Source organism: Camelus ferus, chromosome 35, assembly GCF_009834535.1.
Source record: "Camelus ferus isolate YT-003-E chromosome 35, BCGSAC_Cfer_1.0, whole genome shotgun sequence".
Taxonomy (NCBI): Eukaryota; Metazoa; Chordata; class Mammalia; order Artiodactyla; family Camelidae; genus Camelus; species Camelus ferus.
This window is the reverse complement of record NC_045730.1, coordinates 24,111,147-24,130,789: the sequence shown is the minus strand read 5'-3', so window position 1 is coordinate 24,130,789 and position 19,643 is coordinate 24,111,147. Positions and strand designations below refer to the sequence as shown.

Genomic DNA, 19,643 nt, shown 5'->3' with positions numbered 1-19,643 from the left:
GAAAGTGGACCCCTCGTTATCTGTGGAGCCATCGCCACCTAATGGTTGGTCCCGCCTCCCTGAGACCAGCTCATCTTTTACCTTGATTGGCGCGTGTTCTGTCTTCCCGATGTTTTTCTTGCCTTCTTTCCCATTTTCTAAATATAAAATATGTGCTTTTTTTTTTTTAGTAAAATTACATTTTTGGGGGATGAAAACACTGATGGGAAAGTGAGTTTGGTATTTTCCCAAGCGTGTGTCACTGTTTGGCATTCGGACAGCGGCAGCTTTGCAGCCGGTTTATTGAGTCTGAAGTTGCAGCCGTCGTGGGCCAGGCAGAGTGGGAAAGTCACGTCCCCACGCTCGTGTGGGTTGCGCTGGTTGGGCGTCATTGGTAAGTCTTAGTTTAGGTTTGTGGTCACACAGGTCATGTGGGCACTTTATGGAGGCCTCTGGGTACCAGATGGTGCCACCGTCACCTGGCACCGAGACTGAAGTTTTAGGTTTGCCCCAGGCTCAGGCATTTGTAAGTGAAGCTCTTTGCTGTTAGGAAGAAATCTCCATCTTAACTCACTCTCTGCTCTCCCAAGGCCTTTCCCCTCACACCCAGCCTCCCTTCTGGAACCGTGGGTGCTGAGGGAGATTGTGCGGGTGCACGGACAGCCTTTCCCCTTCCAGGGTCACCCAGGCCGGGACTTTGCCCCACTGCAATCTTAAATGACTCGGGTTTTTCAGAGGTTGGTGAAGGAGTTGTAGAGTCCCTTAGAGACAGCCCGGGAGGCAAATGCTCTTAAAAACTCCCTTGAAAGTACTTCTAACTTCCTAGAAGAAGTTGCAGCCGTTCAAACAGTGAATTGTCTAGCTTTGCTGGGTTCTAGTACAGCTGTAAACGGCGTACACAGACAGGTTTCAGGTATTGTTTTCAAAAGGGTTCATTTACTAGTGCCTCTACGTAGAATTAGATTTTAAAGATTGAGGTAAACATAAAACGCGTAATTGCTAAATTCTGATTTTTCATCTCACAGGGCTAGGTTTTAAATTTTTTATCTGTGTGATGTAGAAATATGTAAATGAACTACTGGAGACAAAAATAGTATGATGGGAATCCCAGATGCAGTAAAGATTCGTTTTACTAGTCCAGTTGTGAATTTTTTTCTGTGGGGATGGTTATTCGCCTCTGGAAAGCAGTCAACACCAAATACCCAGGACAGGCAGAGGCCTGGGCCCAGAGCAAACCTCTGACAGGAGGGAAAATGCAAAGCAAGGACTCAGAATGCATTTTTAAGGATGGGATTTCCTTATTCCCTGGGACAGTGGAGTTTAGTAAGGATTTCCATTTGTTGATTCACAGGAATTAAAGGCAGAATTCTCATCAGGTGGCAGTTGTCAGTCCAGAGCTTTAGAATCTCTCTAAAATGCAAACCTGAGTTGTTATTCAATGGCTTAAAATCTTTCAGTGACTCCCCTCCACCCCAGAGCACCATCAGGGGTCCTCACCATCAGCCCTGTTACCTTGCTACACCCTGCAGTCTAGCTGGGGCCAGTCAGAACTCCACATAGCACGCTGAAGGTGTGATAGACCTTTTTACACTTTCCAGAAGGTTCTTAAGAAGTGTAGCATGAGTGGGTCTCAGAGCCGTTGAATGTTACCAGCGAGAACGTGGAGGGGCTTCTGTGCCCCTTTCCTGCCTCCAGTGGTGAAGGAGGCCAACCAGAGAGGAAGAGAAGGGGGAAATGTGCCTTCATTTCAGTTTCTCTGGGTCATTTCGTTCAGCTCTTATGTTTTTGAAGAACTCTTATGTTTCAAAGGCCTAGAGAGGTGGAATTTTGTGTACCGGGTTTCCCAGACCTCGGAATAAGATACGGAAAGTTGTTGGTCACATAAGTTTGACTAATAATAGTTTCGGTTTATTGAGTTCTTACAGACACGCTGGAGACCGTGCCGAGGACTTACGTCCCCATGCCAGCCTGTTCTCACAGGAGCACTCACTGTAGCAGGTGGGAGAGCTTAGGGGCAGGGATGCTAAGCTCTGTCCAAGACCTCAAGCCAGGTTTTCTTCTCCTGTACTGAACCGACAGTCATTTTCCTTCACTGACTTGACAGTTAAAACAAAACAAAACTTTATGAATGAGTAACTGGGCCAGGGGAATGTATATGACAGTTTATTTTTGGAAGAATGTTTTATGTAGCAATAATAATACCCACTTACAAAGCGCCTTTACTTCCAGAGGTATTTCTGGCTCCTCTTCCAGGCTGTGGATTCCTGGATGCTCAGACTTCACCTCCTTGCTTTGGACTCCAGACGGCTCAGGGGCTCCCTCTCCTGGCTGTTAGCCCTGGACTCTGTCACTGTGTTTAAGGACTGTTCGTTGACCCAGTCCAGGGGGTCTGAGGAAGATGCACATACACCAGACGGGGGCTTTGCAGTGAAGCGATGATACAGTTTATGTCCGTCACACCAGGTGCAGGTCAGTAAGTGCTAGAGAATTCCGTCGTTGTCTAGAGGTTAGAGAACTGCACCTGGGGAATCAGAGCAGGCTTCATGGAAGGTTTGGCATTCTCTGGATCTGAAGGGATGAGGGCGGTCTGGCCTTGCGGGGGTCCAGGGATGGGCAAGAAGAGGATCAGCATCCCTGCTGGAGGGCACGGTGCAGGCAGAGAACCCCCATGAGGAAGGCAGGGACCTGTGGAAATACGGAGAGCAGTGAGTGGTCACTTTCCTTTGATGGGAGGCCGCGATCTGGGAGCCGGGAAAGTTCCCTTAGGGTCAGAGCTGCATTTCCCAGCCGTGGTAGCAGTGGGGGAGATGGTTGGCAGAGGGAAGAACGTGGAGCCAGGGGCTCGTGGAGGTGGTTACTCCAGGGTGGAAAGTCACTGAAATGGAACCGGATCCCAGGTCCATCACCATCACCACCACTGCCGGGAGCACAAGGGCTCCCAGACTTGCTCACAGCCAACTCGCCCTCCTTCCTGTGAGTGACCTTGTCCCAGACGCCTGTGTGGTCTGCTGCTGGGAGGCCACATGGACTCCTTCTGCTTGGTTGGTCCACACACTCAACTCAGGCCGAGGGCCTTCTGTGCCCCCTTTCCCACCTCCTGGGGGAGGAAGGGCAAAGCAGTGAGCGAAGGAGGAAAATGCTGGCGCCTCCATTTACAGCAGGGCTCCTGCGGCCGCAGCGCACCTGCCCCAGGGTCGGGCTCTCTCCAGGGGGAGACACGCCGAGGCCCATCCCATTACCCTCGGCCTGCACAGAAGAAAGACTTCCCAGACCCTAAGTCTGGAGAGGATGCCAAAAAAATCCATGCTGGAGCTTGTTTCCTAGATTCAGAAGCGAAGCCTGTTCATTCCGTATACTGAGGGCTCTACCCACCTCCTGGCGCCCCGGCCCTGATCCCCGGGAATGCGGGGCCAGGGCATCTCCTGCTGCCTCTGGTCATGGGAGTGCAGCTGTGCGGGCGCGGGGTTGGGGCAGGGAGGAGGGCAGGCAAGGTGAGAGACCTTGGCCGTCAAATCACTAAGACCAGGGAACAAGCCACCCAGGGTGTGAGCCCTCACTGCCCTGGCTGCTTGCAGGCAGTCACCCCTGAGGGGTCTGGCCGTCGCTCGGACTCACAGTCCCAAACGGACATCCTGACCTCATCTCCCATCTGCTCTGCCCACAGCCTCCCCACCATGACACCTCTGTCCTGGTCGCTCAGGCCAAAAACCTTAGAGTCCTCCGCATCTCTCACACCCTGTATGTTGTCCTTTAGGACGTCCCAGGGGACTGGGACAAAAATACATCCTACCCAGCCTGTCCTCCGCCTGTGCTGCAACCATCTGGTCTAAAGCATCTCTTACCTTGGTCCCTCTCACAGCCACCGCCCTGATTCTCCTCGGCTGCCTTCGCCTGCTCTAAACTCAGTAGTTAGAGTAATATTTTAAACTCAGGGCTCAGAGCTTGTCACTTCCCTGCCCAGAACCCTGAATGCTCCCTGTTGTCACTCTGCCTTCAGGTTCCCGCATCATATCCCCGCCACCCCCCACCTTCCCCCATGTCGCCATGGGTTCCTTCTCTGTCCTCACCTTCACTCACCCTCATTCCTCCTTAGACCCACCAGGTGCTCTTCTGTCTGGAACACTCTTCTGCACATCCACAGGGCTCCCTGCCCCTGCTGACACATTGACCTTAAGAGGCAGGAATCTATTCCGATTTGACATCACGGAGACCATCTGTGGTCCAGGGCACAGAAACACATCCTTTTATGGAAGCCTGTCGGCCTTCTTGTCTACTGATTAACTAGGCTGAAACTGCCGTTGGCTTTTAAAGATAAGTGGGGCTCCACACAGGTGTGTACGGTGCCTCTCAGGGTTCCACCAAGGGGCACATTTCTCCATGGAGCAGCGTATTAATAACGTCAGGCCGGCCGTGGTGGGGTTGCTGACTCGGCACGTGTGAAGTTTGTGATTCTCCGTTTGGTGAAGGCTGCAGCCATTCTGATTTTTAAAAGATCAGTGCAAGTAGCAATGAGAATCCCAAGCTAATTAGGAACATTTGATGTAATTTGTTAGATAAATATATTACATTATCGTTTGGTAGTTTTGGGCCTTAATCATGCAGTTATACTTAAAATATGTGAACAGATGGAGCATCTACGGTTTTTCTATTTCAGTTGATTTGTTTATCCTTTGGATTTTTATCCACTTTATTTTCACACTAATTTTCTAAAGATTTTTCTATAAAAAATGTTTAGCATCATAATTTGGTAGACTGAACATGGGTTTTAAGATCAGACGGTGTTCATTTTCATTCATTTCAGTTTGAGATTTACACCACTGGCAAAATGAGCCTGAGCGAGTTACTGAACTTATGTTCCTCCGTTTATTGTCTGTGAAGTGAGATTCTGGTTCTGCTGTCGGCACGATTGTTGTCAGGATCAGATAAGATCCCGCACCTGCAGGCGCCGTATCTAAAGCTCTGAGTAACTGCTGGCCTCCACTTGAACCAGCGTTTACTGCAGGACGCGTTAGAGTCCAGCCATGTTTGGGGACAGTTCAGGGGGTTAGGAAGACATCAATGATGACTTTGAGCCCAAAACCCCTGCTTGTAGCTGACTGCCTCTGGGCGCACCTCCGACTTCTGGTTTGGAGAATGGTCATCCTGCAGGACAGGGAGCGGGGCAGAGGAACCCTTGCCCTCTGGAGCGTCTGCTCTTGGTGGCCAGTAACAACTGAGTCAGTCTGTGGTTTAGGTAAAGCAGGGAGGTGCTGGGGCGGGCGTGCAGGGTAAGCAGCGCAGTTAGGAGGTCGGGCCTCTCCAAGAAGGTGGCATTTGGAGGAGGGCCCAGGATATTAACAGGATAAGCCCCTGGGGCGCTCACATGAGCAGGAGAGAGACCAGGACCAGTGACTGGCAGGATCTGCGCCCAGGGAGACCTGCGCCCTGGCAGTGACGCAGGGCTGGGGCTCTGTACGTTTCTAGTGTGTGTTAATTTTGAGACTGAAGGGGGCATGAAGGAAGTGGGTCTGGTGCCGGGGTGGGGGGTACTCATTTTGAGGCTAAACTGGCATGTAGACATGTGGTGGGAAGCACTGAGTAACCTGGGTCGCAGGGTGCGCCTGGCAGTGGCCACCGGGCTGTGGGGCTCTCTTGCTTCCATCATGAGCAGCTCAGAGTACCATGGTTCCCCCTCTCCTTGACGCCCCCATTGCTCTGACAAAGCACCAGAAGAGTTTGCAGGGAGGGAGTGAAGGGCCGGAGGAGGAGGCCGGGTGTGAGCTGCTGTCCGTGACCCTGCCCTGGGCCCCGGCCTCTGCGGAGATGTCCGGCAGAGGAGACCACAGTGAATCTCACCTTTCTGTTTCAGACTGCACACCGGAGGATCCTGACCTGAAGGACACGTACCTCGTTCCAAGGAACATCATGGCCGAGCCGGACTACATACACGATGACAATCCCGAGCTAATTAGGCCTCAGAAACTAGTCAATCCTGTCAAAACATCCCGGAACCATCAAGATCTTCACAGAGAACTTCTTATGAATCAAAAAAGGTAGGATGGCTTTTTGAGCAGTTTTCCTTAGGGGACTTTTAAGGTAACTAGATTTAGCTTTAGTTACATTTACAAACGCTTCAAGGGGTTTTTGTTTCTGGACCATATTTAAATCTTCCTCACTCCTTCCAACATCCTTGACTTGGGGCATGTGAAGTCAGGCCTGGAGGCCCCGCTGCCCCAGCGTTACCCAGAGCACCGTAGTCCTGCCTCCCCATCACAGGTGGATGCACATTTTAAAATGTGTGTGGAAGGGGCTGGATTAAGGATAAAAGAGGGGAATTATACTGAGTACCTTATAATGGCCTGTAATGAAAAAGAATGTGAAAAGGAATATATACATATATGTATAACTGAATCACTGTACTGTGCACCAGAAATTAAGACAACATTGTGGATGCAAAAACACAGAAATAGACTCATAGTCATAGAATACAGATTTGTGGTTGCCAGGGGGGAGGGGGGTGGGAAGGGACAGACTGGGAGTTTGAAATTCATAGGTACTGACAGATATATATAGAATAGACCAACAAGATTATACTGAATAGCACAGGGAAATATATACAAGATTTTGTGGCAGCTTACAGTGGAAAAGTATGTGACAATGAATATATGTATGATCGTGTATAACTGAAAAATTGTGTTCTACACTGGCAATTGACACAACATTGTAAACTGACTATAACTCAATAAAATAATTTTTTTAAAAAATGCAAAAACAAAAAATTACAGGTCAGGTTCTTGTGTGAACTTGGAGAAAAAAAATTTCCTTATGTGATTTATGCATCGGAATTCTAACAAGTCAGTTGGGATATAATTGTCATATATTTATTATCAGAAAAATAAATACTACGATAATAAAAGTAAAAAGGAGTCCTCAGTCAGAGAAGAATACAGTGTGTCTGGAACCACATCAGACTTCACAATAGATGAAGACCCCCCTTTCTCATATTTTTGTTTGTTTTTAGGTAGGATTTTAAATTATTACTGTCATCATTTTCATTATTATTAATTTTTGTTTTTTTGGAGAGGAGCAAAATATTCACCTTTGATCTTCTTTGTAAACCATTTGTGGGTTCCATCTGTGCCGTGCATAATTTGGGGTGTTGATTTTGGTGTACTCCGCTTTTTAAGTGATTCTGAGCAGGGGGACTGGGAGAGCCTGTGGTAAATAGTTGCTTTATTAGGACACAGGGTTACTTTCTTCATTTAGGGTCTGTTAAACTTCCCTGAGAAGTGTTTTCAGATCTTCAGAATCCAGCTGTTTGTTGGTCTGAATTGTGGAACTGTGGGTCACTCATCCGCCCACTCTTCGCTAAGCCCTGGTGGAAAGATGGCCACTCCCCACTGCACTGAAGGAGATGCAGACCAAGCTAAGCATTGGGGTAATGTTTTAGAGGGAAGGTCTAATAAAAATAAAAACAAAAATTTTTTAAAGGGGCTCAGGGGACGTTTTTATGGTAGTTCTCCCACTGAATATACCTCTGCTGGAACTCCCGACTCCTGTCCCAGGACTCTGTGTAACGCATCTCTCCCTCCAGAGCGTGCGATGTGACTGACTTCTTTTCTGTCCCCTGCACATGAGCGTGCTTGTTGGAGTAATGCTTATCAAACAGCTCTTGCGTTTGATCCTTTTCGAATAAGGGCTTAGCTTCTACCTGTCTTTGTTACAAAAGAGAAAAAAAAGAAACATACTACCCGAAAACCAACCATGGATGTGGTATCATCGTGCCCAAAGCAGAAAAGGACTGTGGAAGTTCCTAAACAGGCCACAGAATTTGGAGGCAGTCCTACCTGGGAAACCATGTCTGCATTTTGGTGGGAAGATGGAAAGTTTAATATACTCTACAAGAGAGGAGCTAAATAGTTCTCTAAGCGAAATGGTTTTCTGATTGTCTTCACCTCTAGGATCTTAGTTCCCTTATCTGTAAAGTAGGAGCAAGGACTTACTTGATCTCGAAGAAGCATTCTAGCTCGAACTCTGGTTGGTTTTTGTTTGCTGTTTCCTGTCTATGTAAAGGCCCCATGCAGAGCAGAGGCAAAGGTAAACCCAAACTGGCAGAACAGTTGTTCTTTGAATTAGAGGCTACACACTGTTCTGCAGAAACTTAGTTAGCAGCCTGGGTCACATCTCTGTAAACCACTACAGTTTTGTGCCATTGAATCTGTTTGCAGATTTCCTGGAGTTGGCATGTTCTGTGAAAACGGACCTCCCTCCTGTCTGCCTTTCTCTCGCCGATGCTATCTTTTCTTGTTTGCTCAGCTGACTCCTTAGCCAGGCCCAGCTCAACTAATTTTGGAGAAGGTTCATGTTGCCTCCGGTCCCATGATCTATAGAGGACGTGGGCTTTGAGGTCGAGGAGAGGTGGTATAAACCCTGGTTTGCCATTTAACTTGACCTACCTGTATGGTCTTGGACAAGGTCCTCCAACTTGAGATCTGTTTTTTCATTTATAAAGTGGGGACAAACATATCTTTCTTTAAAAAGTGAAAGTAAATAAGAACATGTAGAAACACCTGTTAAAACAGCTGGCATGTCGCAGGTGCTCAGCCAGTCCCCTCCATCCTCCACTTCCTGTGTAGCATCACCTGAAAGTTCCCATTGCTTTTTCCCCTTTTTCTCTGAAAGGTTCTGGTCTGATTGAACAAGAACATTCTTTAAAAAAGAAAGAAAAGGCAAGTTTCAAAAATCAAATGAATATATCTTATCTTATGTCTTCAGTTTTTCAAGGGAAAGTCTGAGTTTTATAGGGTCCTCTTATTAAAGATACAGCTGGTTTAAGAGTAAAAACTTCTCAGGCAGTTTTTTTTTTCTTTAATTCATCTTCTGTCTTTCATACACATACTTTTTAGAGACTTTTGGTTTTTTATTTGTAAGTTTTAGTGCCAAATAATAGAAAGTATCCCACCAGTAATATGTATATATTTGGTTAAAGGTTATTCATACTTGGTTACTGGTTTGTACCGTAATGAACATCTGTTTACTTTTTTAAACTTTGTAAAGGACCTTCCCATATCTTATCTGGTGATCTCTCCGGTAACCCAGGGTGTGTTGTCTTAGAGTCGTTCTAATTCAACCTGTGAAGGAGAGGAAAAGAGAAACAGGCTAAGGAGTCTTCTCGAGATCATGCGACCGTTTTTTTTGGAATAAAAAAGGGTAAAAATCACCATAGAATTACAGGCAGTTTAAATTAAAGGCAGCAATGAGTCGAATAAAATAATAATACAAATTAGAAGATGGGGTAGGGGTAGGAGAGGGAGACAGAACTGAGACCAACACAAGACAAGCTTTCGTGGAGCTTTATGCCTTTGCTCTTCATGCTGCACATTTGGCTCAAAGCCCCGCAGCAGGTCAGAGAGCTGCTCAGGTCACCTTCCAGAGACCGTGAGGCGGAAGCAGTCACGGTTCAGGGGAGCATGTTCTTGTGGGGACGCTAGTGCTGTGTCCTGCACTCTTTCCAGTGCAGCATTCTGCTCCTCCACTCACCGTCTTTTGGACTCAGCTAAGTTTCAGGTTAAAAGTCTTTACATTTTGGTCTGGCCACAGTTTGCCGCCAGGTCTGACTGTTAAGTCGGCTTCTCAGATTGTTGAGGTGTTCCCAGTGCGTACAAAGGCAGACTGCAAGAAGCTTTATTTTCTGTAGTGAAAAGATCAGTGTTCAAGAGGTCGTAAGAAAACAAGAATATTTTCTAATATAATTTAGAGAGAGTCTGTCTTCTCTAAGAAGAGTACTTTTTGGGGCAGATAAAGCCACACAGGTCCTGAGACGGATCACTACCACAGGTTCTTGACTTGTATATTTCAGTCGACAGTTTCCAGGTCCCTGCATTTTCCGTTGCTCTTAACTTTGTATGCTTTGCTAGACAGATAGTTCCTCGATAAATACTCACAGCTGTGCAGCATGGAAAAAAAATATGGAAAGTTGAGGTAGAAATATTTTGCATTTGGATCCATGCAGGTAGAAAGGGCTCAGCCATGCATACAGGGGAGGGCAGGCCAGACCAGAAGATGCCAGGATTCAAGATCCAGGGCTTGAAAGCCAAAGGCAGCCCTCCACCACCCCGCTAGGAAGGAAAGAAAACTAGGCCCGGAGATGTTTGGCTGGGTGGGCTGGGGAGGAGATGCTCTGTTGGAGTTTGCGCCAGACCTGCCTCTGCCCCGATGCCCCCCCCGGACAAGGAGGCAGTTTCCCTTTTGCGGATTTACACGTGGCTGGAGCAGAGGTGGGGGTGCAGTGAACGCGGACTGTTCCCGTCGGCCCCCAGATCAGTTCAGTGGTTTATATGAAATGTGAACTGGACCTTTAAAAGTTGTCTATACGTTTTCATTGCAGCAGTGGGAATTTAAATTGTTTGGAAAGCCGTTTGGCAGCACACATTAGAATACAGAATGCGCAGACGCTCAGTGAGCAGTCCTACTTCTGTGAACGCAGCCCACAGAAATGCTTGTGTAGGCATATGACGTACGTTGACAGGGGAGTCCAGTGGGGAGCAATCAGAACCAACCTGAGTGCCTCTCATTTAGAGACAAATTTTGTGTGGCAAAATCGTGGCACTTGTGCGCTCTGATGTCTTGTGCGGTTGTTACAAGTGAGGAGGAGCTGCGTTTGTTAAGGTGTGGACGGTGTGGAAGGGCACAGACTGAACTGTTCTTAGCTGTGGGGCGGGACTGGAGCGGGCCCTGGGCACAGGGCCTCTGCCTTGTAACTTCTCAGGGCCTCCAGTCACATAGAGCACAGTGCAGGCGGTGTGCGCCGGAGCCCTCTGACAGGGAGCGTTTAGGTGTCCTTCCACTTTTTATTTTTCATGTATGTATATAGATCCACCTAATCTGCTTTGTTTTTTTTTTTTTTTCAAAGAGCACTTGTTAATTTGAAAAATCATGTTGGCCTACTGTGATATTCACAGGAAGCAGTTCGGGTATGACTGTGGGTCTTGAGTGGTCCACAGCCCCCAGGCCCGGAGCAGCTCCCAGTCATAAAGAGATTGAAAGTTCATGTTAACTGCAAATGTCAGAACTGATTATAGAGAGAATCCACTGTTGTCATGCAAAGCCTGTAATTTTTATGAAATTTAGAGAAGCTCATTTCTTTCTGTCTCTGCTATCTCTGCGATCTGATCCAGTTTTAGACTCAGAATCACATAGGCAGTGCTTGACTTTCTCCATTTCAGCACAGGAAGTTAAGTGAGTTGCTGCGATAAAATATTAACTAAATTTGTATGACTTTTTGACTATTGTTAAGTGTAGAACATTCATCATATAAGCACCATTTTCCTGAGTTTTATGTTATTTAATATTTTATCTTACTGCACCGTTGTGTAAAATCCTCTGAACAGAAAAAGAATACCGTGTATTAGTTAAGCCCATTCACATGTTGCGATAGAATGTCAGCTTAATGTGGCATACGTCAAAGTTTGTTCAAAAGCTTTTGCATAACCCAGAAGGACTTGATAGCGGTTGAGGTTCATTTTGCCAGTGAAATACAGTTTGAAATTTAAATTATACAGGTAGCTAAATTCTTTCTCCCAAAACTTAAATCTCTTAACTCTGTCTGTAGTATCATATGAGGCTTTTCAATAGTCATGAAATTGAGTGGTTCTTTACTCAGATTATTTACAAATTTTCCTGTGCTCAATGACACTTAAGTCTATTGGAGTGAAGTACCATCAGCAACTTTTTTTTTAATTGCACTGATTAAAGATTTAATTTCTGGAATAATCTGTACTTCTGTCCTCCTCAGACAGTCTTAATAACTGTGAAACAAATCATAATTAAATCACAAAAGTAACCTGTCTCTTTTGTTTCACTGGAAATTTGGCTGAATTTAATGTTTTCTGTTTTGTTTTTAAACCACAATTTCTGCTAATGACAGTTGTGGGGAGGGGAGGCATACACGCTACTTTGACTCTGTGTCCTTAATCTTCAGTGATGGAATATACGGATCTTTACTTTGTAAACAACAAGTTTGAAACATCATTTACTATTATTACAGCTAGACAGATGAGGAAGTGTGACATATTGAGGACTGGTTTGCCAATGTGATAGGGTGAACTTGAAAGGGATTGAGGCCAGGGTGTTGAGATTCTTAGAACCAGAGCACATTTTGGAAATTATTAGATTTAACAGGCACTCAGATGACTCCTGGTTGGTTAGTCGCATTAGTTGGTAGAAGCAATTTGGACAGCCACCACCGAGGTAGACAACGCCGGCTGCACAGACCAGAACGCGTCATCAGGAAGGCCGGCAAGTGTGTGGGAAGGTGCACCGGCCGTCCCCGTCCTGTGCTGGGTCAGCAGCGCTGGTGCCCGCAGCCCGGAGAAGCACGCGTGCCTGTTCCATCCCGTGTGTGTACATGTGTGTGCACGTGTACGCATGTGTGGATGCAAGAGTGTGGTTACGCTGTCACTTACACCCTCTGCTGCCTGAAGTGGGTAGTGTTTTTCCTGTTCTGTGGTTTGTTTCATTTTTACTTTAACTGCCCTTCATGACCTGTAACATTGAGTTGAGAGGACTTAAGGGCAAAGGGAAGAGGGAAGACGGCGAGGAGGAGGGGCCGGCTGGGCACACCGGTCCAGCTTGGCCTTGAGGCACCCCTAGGACTTGGTGGGGGATGGAGCCCAGGTGAGTCCTGGCTGACCCATTAACATGGACAGAAATCCCGCCCGAGAAAGTGCTAATGAACGTCCTGCCCCGGACCTGCCTCAGACACGTGAAATGCCAGTTGGTGGGAGTGGCCTGGGCTGTGGTTCTGTTTTGCTCCATTTGAGGAGACAGCAGGCTAATTTCTCTCTCAGAAGCGTTGAGCTTCCCTAAAGCCTGACTTTGTGCCGTGACAGCAGTTGAACCTGACGTCTGGACCAGTTCCGCTGTGAAGAGCACTGGGCTAGGAGTCAGGGACCATGTTCTCTGTAGCCATGCCCCCCAGCTGTATGAAGCCTTGAGCATGCCTTTAAGAAGTACAAGAACCCTCTCCTAAGTCTGAAAAATGATGGGTTGAAAGGGGTTTCCGGGACCATTTTTTGTTGTTGGAATTTCTGTACTAGGTTCTCTCAAGGCTGCATTTAGTACATGGGATCAGGGGTTGGATCTTGGGACGCTTCCCCTGAAACCCCACGTGGAGGCATCTCCCTCTGTCGTGGGTGATGGTCACATCCATCGAGGGAGCCCCTGTTCCCCTCTTCCCCACCCTAGACCGCCCTCACCAGCCTCCCTTGCATGGCCTCGTGTCTGGCAGACAGTAGGCGCTCAATACATTTTCATCGAATGATGACTTTTGTTTACTCTTGGAAGATGCTTTGCCCTTTCATGCCCGTGGGTTTCTGAGGCCCCCAGTGTTGACTGTTAGCTGGTGGTAGGCGTCACGGTCATGCTCAGTCACTAGACCCCTTTCCCTTGTTGGATGCCTTGGATTTGTGTCCACAAAGGATGCATCCATTAAGTCAGAACTTTTAAATTTTGTTAACACTTTTTTTTGCAGGGGTCTTGCCCCTCAGAATAAGCCAGAACTGCAGAAAGTGATGGAAAAGAGAAAACGAGATCAAGTAATAAAGCAGAAGGAAGAAGAAGCACAAAAGAAGAAATCTGACTTGGAAATAGAACTATTAAAACGGCAGCAGAAGTTGGAGCAGGTGAGGATGCCAGGGGTGAAAGGCAGTTTGTTTGTGCTGAGGCAGACTGGACGTGCAGCACTGCGTGAGTTTAAGGGGTGCAGCCTGTGGATTCGGTGCATTTGTATCGCAGCACAGTTGCCGCTGTAGCATTGGCCAACACCTCTGTGGCATCATATAATTATCATTCCTTGTAGTGATGGGAACAGTAAGACCTCGCCTCTTAACAACGTTAATGTTTATAATCGTTTTGGTGCCTGTGATCCTTCTACTGTGAATTAGGTCTCCAGGGCTTATGATTTATCTCCAGTTGCAAGTCTGTACCCTTAAATAGCACCTTTCCCATCCCCTCCCCCCGGCTCCTGCTAGTGTCCATTTTACTCTCTGCTTTTCCATGTCATGTTTTTAGATTCCACATATAAGAGAGATCATACAGTACTTGTCTTTCTCTATCTTGTCCTGAGAGATGAGGAACTAGCAGAATTTCCCAGACATGTCAGATGTGTATGTTTATATACCATGAAAGGGAAATCTGAGACAGTTGTCCGCAGATGGACTAAAATCCATTCAGGGTGCAGAGAAGGATTCTGTTGAGGACCTAGTAGAGATTCGGGGGGCAAAGCCCAAACTGGGGAACTGAATTCACAGCCCAGTGCTGGGAGCTCAAGCAGTGAGTGAAGTTCAGCTTCAGTAAGACTGCAGAGCACCTGGGCGCTGAGCTTGGCCCTTGTTTTAAGCCTTAGGCTTGATTTTGTAGGCTCTGGTCATCCCTTGGTATTTCAGTAAGAACCAGTCAGCTGCTGCTCCCATGCAGAATTCGTAGCCGAGGACCTAGATCCAGGCAGACATATACAGTGGCAACCAGGAGAGACTTTCTTCCAGTGGGAAATGACGTCCTTAGGGACTTTGGAAAGAGGAAGTGTTTTTAGAAAGCCTCTCAGTTTGTAAGTAATTTGTAAATAATTTTCCTGTTTCTCATTTAGCTTGAGCTTGAGAAGCAAAAGTTGCAAGAAGAGCAAGAAAATGCCCCAGAGTTTGTGAAGGTGAAAGGCAATCTCAGAAGAACAGGCCAAGAGGTGGCCCAAGCGCAGGAGTCGTAGGCCGCAGAGACCGCACCCGGCCCGGCACGCGCTTAATCTCGGGGCCGCAGCCCCTGGAGAGAGTCTTTGCCAGCAGAGAACTGTGACTTTAAAAAGGATTCGGTTTCGGTTTCCCGACCGTCTGGGTGGATAAGTTACCTGTGACGGTTGCAGTTCCAATTGGCTCAGCGAAGGATGTCGACCAGCACTTAAGTTGGGATGATGGACCTGTATTCAAAGACTTAAAGAAAAAAATAACAACAACAAATAAAGGAAGAGGACACTGGAATCAATTCTTGAGAGTTGCACTACTTGGTTTTTCTTTCAGTCCAAATTTAGTGGGGCACAGAGCCTTTTTTCTTTTAAAAATTAAAGGAAGTGTGTTACATCTTCTTTAGTCACCTACTCGATAATTTAGATTGCATAGAAATGCGTTTGATCTGTTAACGTCCACCATTTGTAAATTCTGTTTTCTTGTTTAATGTACACTTTCACCCATGTCAGACTTAACACCAGAGAATGCTCATATTAATGTTGAACACAGCTGTTACCTTTGTTGGCATTTAAATTCAGAAATAGGGAGAGAAGTTAAAAAAAAAAAAGGATACAAAATACATAAACAAAACTACATAAGCATCCACCTTGATCTTATTTTAATTCCTTTTGGTTCTCTGATGCTACGTGGTGACTTTCCACTTCAGAGAAGGTGCCTCGTATAAATCCATGTATTGCTTTCATAACTGTTAGGGGGTTTGTTTTATTTTGTTTTTTAAGTTTCTTGCTCAGCATGTCCTTTTCTATGAAACAATCTCCCAATCCTTTGAGGAATAAAAACTAGTCCACATAACCCAACTTCAGTGTCAAAAGCAGAGACTCCAAATCTTTTGGTTTCTGCTGAGAGCAGTGTGGCGAGAGCTCCCACCAGGAGCTGGGAAGGAGGAGTTCTTTAGGTATTTTAATGTGAAACAAAAGTAGATCGGTCTCAAGGAGGCCCAGTTGGAAGATTTATAGCAAGATTTCTACATTTTGGTTGTTACTCGAATCCAAGCTTTGAAATTTTCTGAATGATCCCTCATTTCTTTGCCCCTTTTTTTTTTTCTTGTGAAAGACTTTTCACCACTGTCTTAGTGCCGGTGATGCTGTTGGTGAGGGTGACGTTGCCGACTACTGTACTGCATCTCTCAGGACTAGGGGGGAGGCGGAGGCCTCCCCGTTTACCTTCCAGCTGGCATGAGCTCTGAATTACCAGTCACAGCCAGATTCTTACACAAATTCACCTTCTATTGCCAGTGTGGGCAGGGAAACGTTCTCCTTGGGTTGGTCTGGAAGAATCCGTGGATTCAGTGTATTCTTGGCAGAAATGGTTCAGCCAGTAATCTGTCCATCTCAGGCTCTTCTTATAACTCCTTTTAAGAGTCTGAAAGCTGGATCCCCAATTTTTGAATCCTTAATAAGCAGAGCAGAGATGCACCTCTGTGGGGGTGCAGCAGTTTTCGTGGTTGGGAGTAGGCTCGTGTCATTCAACCCTAATGTGAACAAGGCAGAAGGGAGCGCACAGAAAACGCACTGCTGGTTAGAGAACGTACTGATGATGCCTGAAATGGATCGTTCCTCTCAGCGGCAAGTATTATTTAAATAAAATACCAGATGCTTAAGATAAAATGTTGCTCTATGTAATACGCCTTTGAAGGATGAAATGGTAACTTTTTCCCCATCATTCTTTTTGAGAGAAGAAAGTGTGTTAACCGATCATCTTGAAAGTACGTTTCTGATTGCACATTGACTAGGGTTCTTTTCTTTGGGTATGCGGACTAATGATGCGAATTGTAAAATGAAGATTCAGAACTAGCTGGGAGCCTTTAATCCAACTGGGTGTAGGATCTTTGGATCCTGTATCTTTAAAGCAGCTCTGCCACTTGATAAAGTTCTCAAGGGCCCTGACAGGCTCCTTAGAAGGACCAGTTCTGTGCCTAGAACTTACCTGGAATTCATCCTTCACTGGGAAAAAAATAAGTCAGAAAAGCGTTTCCCTTCTGATCTCACAAATCTACAGCTCTTTGTGGTTAGTAGTACAAGGTGTGGCCGAAAGGAAACTTGTAAATAGTGTCCAGTGATGTCTGCTCACGGAGCAGAGGGGTGTGCAGGTAGGGAAGCTCGGTTCCAAGCCTGAGTTTAAAAAGTCATCATTCCCGCCCCCCACTCCTACCACATGCTTTAAACTGTACAGTCCAAACCCTAGGACTCATGAACATCCAAGCAGTTTTGTGCTTTGAGCCGCTTTTTGACCAAAAAGGCTCCATTTTTCCACTCTGTGGTTTTCTTAAACTCGTTCAGTGTTTTCTAGTCTCCAAGTAGTAAAGTAGCGTTGCTTTCTGAACTATCACAGTTGACTTTATTCTTCTACTCTGAAAAATCTTGACTTGTTTGAGTGTATATATTATATATAAAGGGGGCCTTAATGGATTTGTTTTCATAATTTAATATTTTTTGTATTTGCTCTTGTATAATTGTTTTTAACGGAAAGTATTACAGAATTGAGGGTGGAATTCTTAGAACCAAAGTTATTCTTAATAAAAATCACCACATGCTTGGATCCCGCAGCCGTGTTTGTCTGATCTGTTTAAGACGGGTATCTGGAACTGAAGTTGGGGGAGGGTGGTGCTGTGTTCAGTGCGAGGATTAGAAAGTGGCTCTAGGGTTTCCCACTGATGGTCTTCCCCCAAAATCAGTTCTGTCCTCTTGCCTTGAGTCGGTCAAGGCTGGCAATCTATTATGTCAAACAAACACACTAAGTTATTATGCTACACTTTGCTTAGAATACACAGTATTTTAGCAGCAGCTATCAGTCCTTCAGATCACAGTTTTCTGAGTTAAGCTTGGCAGTACAGTGGGAGATACATATTTTTTTTATTGCTTCTGAGGCTAGTACATCTGGCATATCATGTAAGTGTGACCGTGAAATTATTTTGCTTATTCAGCTAAATTAATTCCATCCTCAAAGATATTAGGAAGCTATACACATGACTCCTTTATACTATTGGTTAAAATAGTTTGGAGATTCAAGTCTCTTTAGTTTATTAATTATGCTTTTATCTCCCACTCACCCAATTACTATTCAGCTTGGTCACCCAACTCTGTTGAGTGCCTTTGGACTCTTAAAAAAATAAATCTGCTCAGGGCAGTGAAGATTTGTCTAAGGTTATACCATGAGCTGTAAAGACCAGTGCAGGAGATGGGTCCCCAAAATAATTTGAAGAGTAGCTGCATCCTTAGAATAATGAGGCAGTTTTCCAAGGTGACCGTTTTGAGGCCATCAATCCATTTCATTGGACCACTGTCTGTCATAGATTTGAAAGAAGACAGAGGTCAATTAATGTATCATAAGACTTTAAGTTGCTATTGTGCAGCTAAAGGAAGTATTAGAATACCACCAGGCTGGCATGTGCTAGTATGTTGAAAAATGCAGTGTTTTATGTCAAAGTCTTCAGCTAAATAAAATCTTGATGAGCCAGCCTTACAATCTCACGACTATAATTTGCACTTTTTTTTCCCTCATGAGAAAATGCAGTCTGATGTTCAATTGGGGATGTTTTGGAACGTCTTCCCACCAGCCCCTAGATTTCCTAGCAAGATGGTAATGCCAACCAGAGTCTGGTGAAGAGGGCACTGGGTTCTTTATTGAAAGCAGGCTGATAGCTGTGGGGGCGGTGCTGCTCCCGGGCCCCTCAGAGTTTGGAAGCAGGAGCTGTGGGTGTAACTGTGAATCTGTATTCTCACATTTACTCTGGTATTCATTTTTTGCATCTACAGTTATGAAAATCCTGAGTTGGCGTCAATACCCCAGTTCTATCCCAGTGGCACCTTCTAGCTTTCCACCTTCCCACATGGCAGCCCTTCTCCAGCAGTGAGCATATGGCTGCCGCCCTCCTCCACACACATACTGTTTCCTCCAGCCCCCTGCACGCAGCCCATCTCCTGTCCTTGCTCAGCAGTGACCTTTGACTGAATTATTCAGGAAGGAAGGGAGGAAACACCCATTTCTCTTGAGCATTTAAACATTTATTGTGAATTTAATTAAATTGCCTCAAACAACTTAAACTGCAATGACAGATGTGGTATGTTTTGAACCTTAAACAGTACATGAAACATGCTTGACATGTTAGGGTTCTCCAGAGAAACAGAGCCAAATGTATAGACAGAATAGGTGTATGGAAACATATATAAAACAAGACCTATTATGGAAATTGGGTCATAGAATTTGGAGGCCCAAAAGTCCCACCATCTGCAGTCTACAAGCAGAGACTCGGGAAAGCCCATAATGGTATAATTGAGTTTGAGTCTTAAGATCTTGGAACCAGGGATGCTGATGGTGTAAGACTCAGTCCAAGGACAGAAGACCAATGTCCCAGCTCGGCAGTTGGAGAGAGAAACCTTTCTTCTGCATTTTGTTCTATGTAGAACATTTTGTTTCAGGCCCTTAACTGATTGACTGGTGTCCACCCACACTGGAGAGGCTGATCTACTGAGTCCACCAATCAATTCAAATGCCACTCTCAACTGGAAACACCATCACAGACACACCAAGAAATGTGTAATCTGGGCACCATGTGGCCCAGTCAAGTTGGCACAAAATTAACCATTACACTTGAGTACATTAAAAACATAACTTACATAAACCTATTGAAAAAAATCAACTTCTGAGCTTTAAGCCCAATATTTTTATATGTTAAAAATACCTTTCTACTATTGTCATATTTATTTTTATGTCTTTCTGGGGATTCAGTTACACTTTATTTCCTGGGCTTGTAGTCATCTTACCAAGGCTAAAAGAGAAGGCATACGTCCTCAGACTAACTGAGGACTAACTAACTCACTAACTAAGAGAGAGGATAGTCTAGATTATTGACAGTGGGGCCTGGCTGCAGAGGTCAAGCTGATTTAGCCG

The 19,643-nt window shown here is 45.7% G+C and overlaps 1 protein-coding gene across 5 annotated transcripts in view; it reads left to right on the top strand.

The window, feature by feature from the left end:
* The window catches only part of FAM107B (family with sequence similarity 107 member B), a 191,313-nt gene extending 174,015 nt beyond the window's left edge, over positions 1-17,298 (top strand). For 3 of the 5 annotated variants that reach the window (XM_006191593.3, XM_032474065.1, XM_032474064.1), the window contains 3 exons: positions 5,828-6,011; positions 13,490-13,640; positions 14,603-17,298. In XM_006191593.3, the coding sequence (XP_006191655.1) occupies positions 5,828-6,011; positions 13,490-13,640; positions 14,603-14,719 (452 nt within the window). In that variant the 3' untranslated portion in view covers positions 14,720-17,298. Of the gene's footprint in view, positions 1-249; positions 374-2,259; positions 2,449-5,827; positions 6,012-13,489; positions 13,641-14,602 lie in introns of those variants that run through there. The other 2 variants (XM_032474062.1, XM_014565096.2) reach the window with 2 other exon arrangements.
* Positions 17,299-19,643: the final 2,345 nt, after the last annotated feature.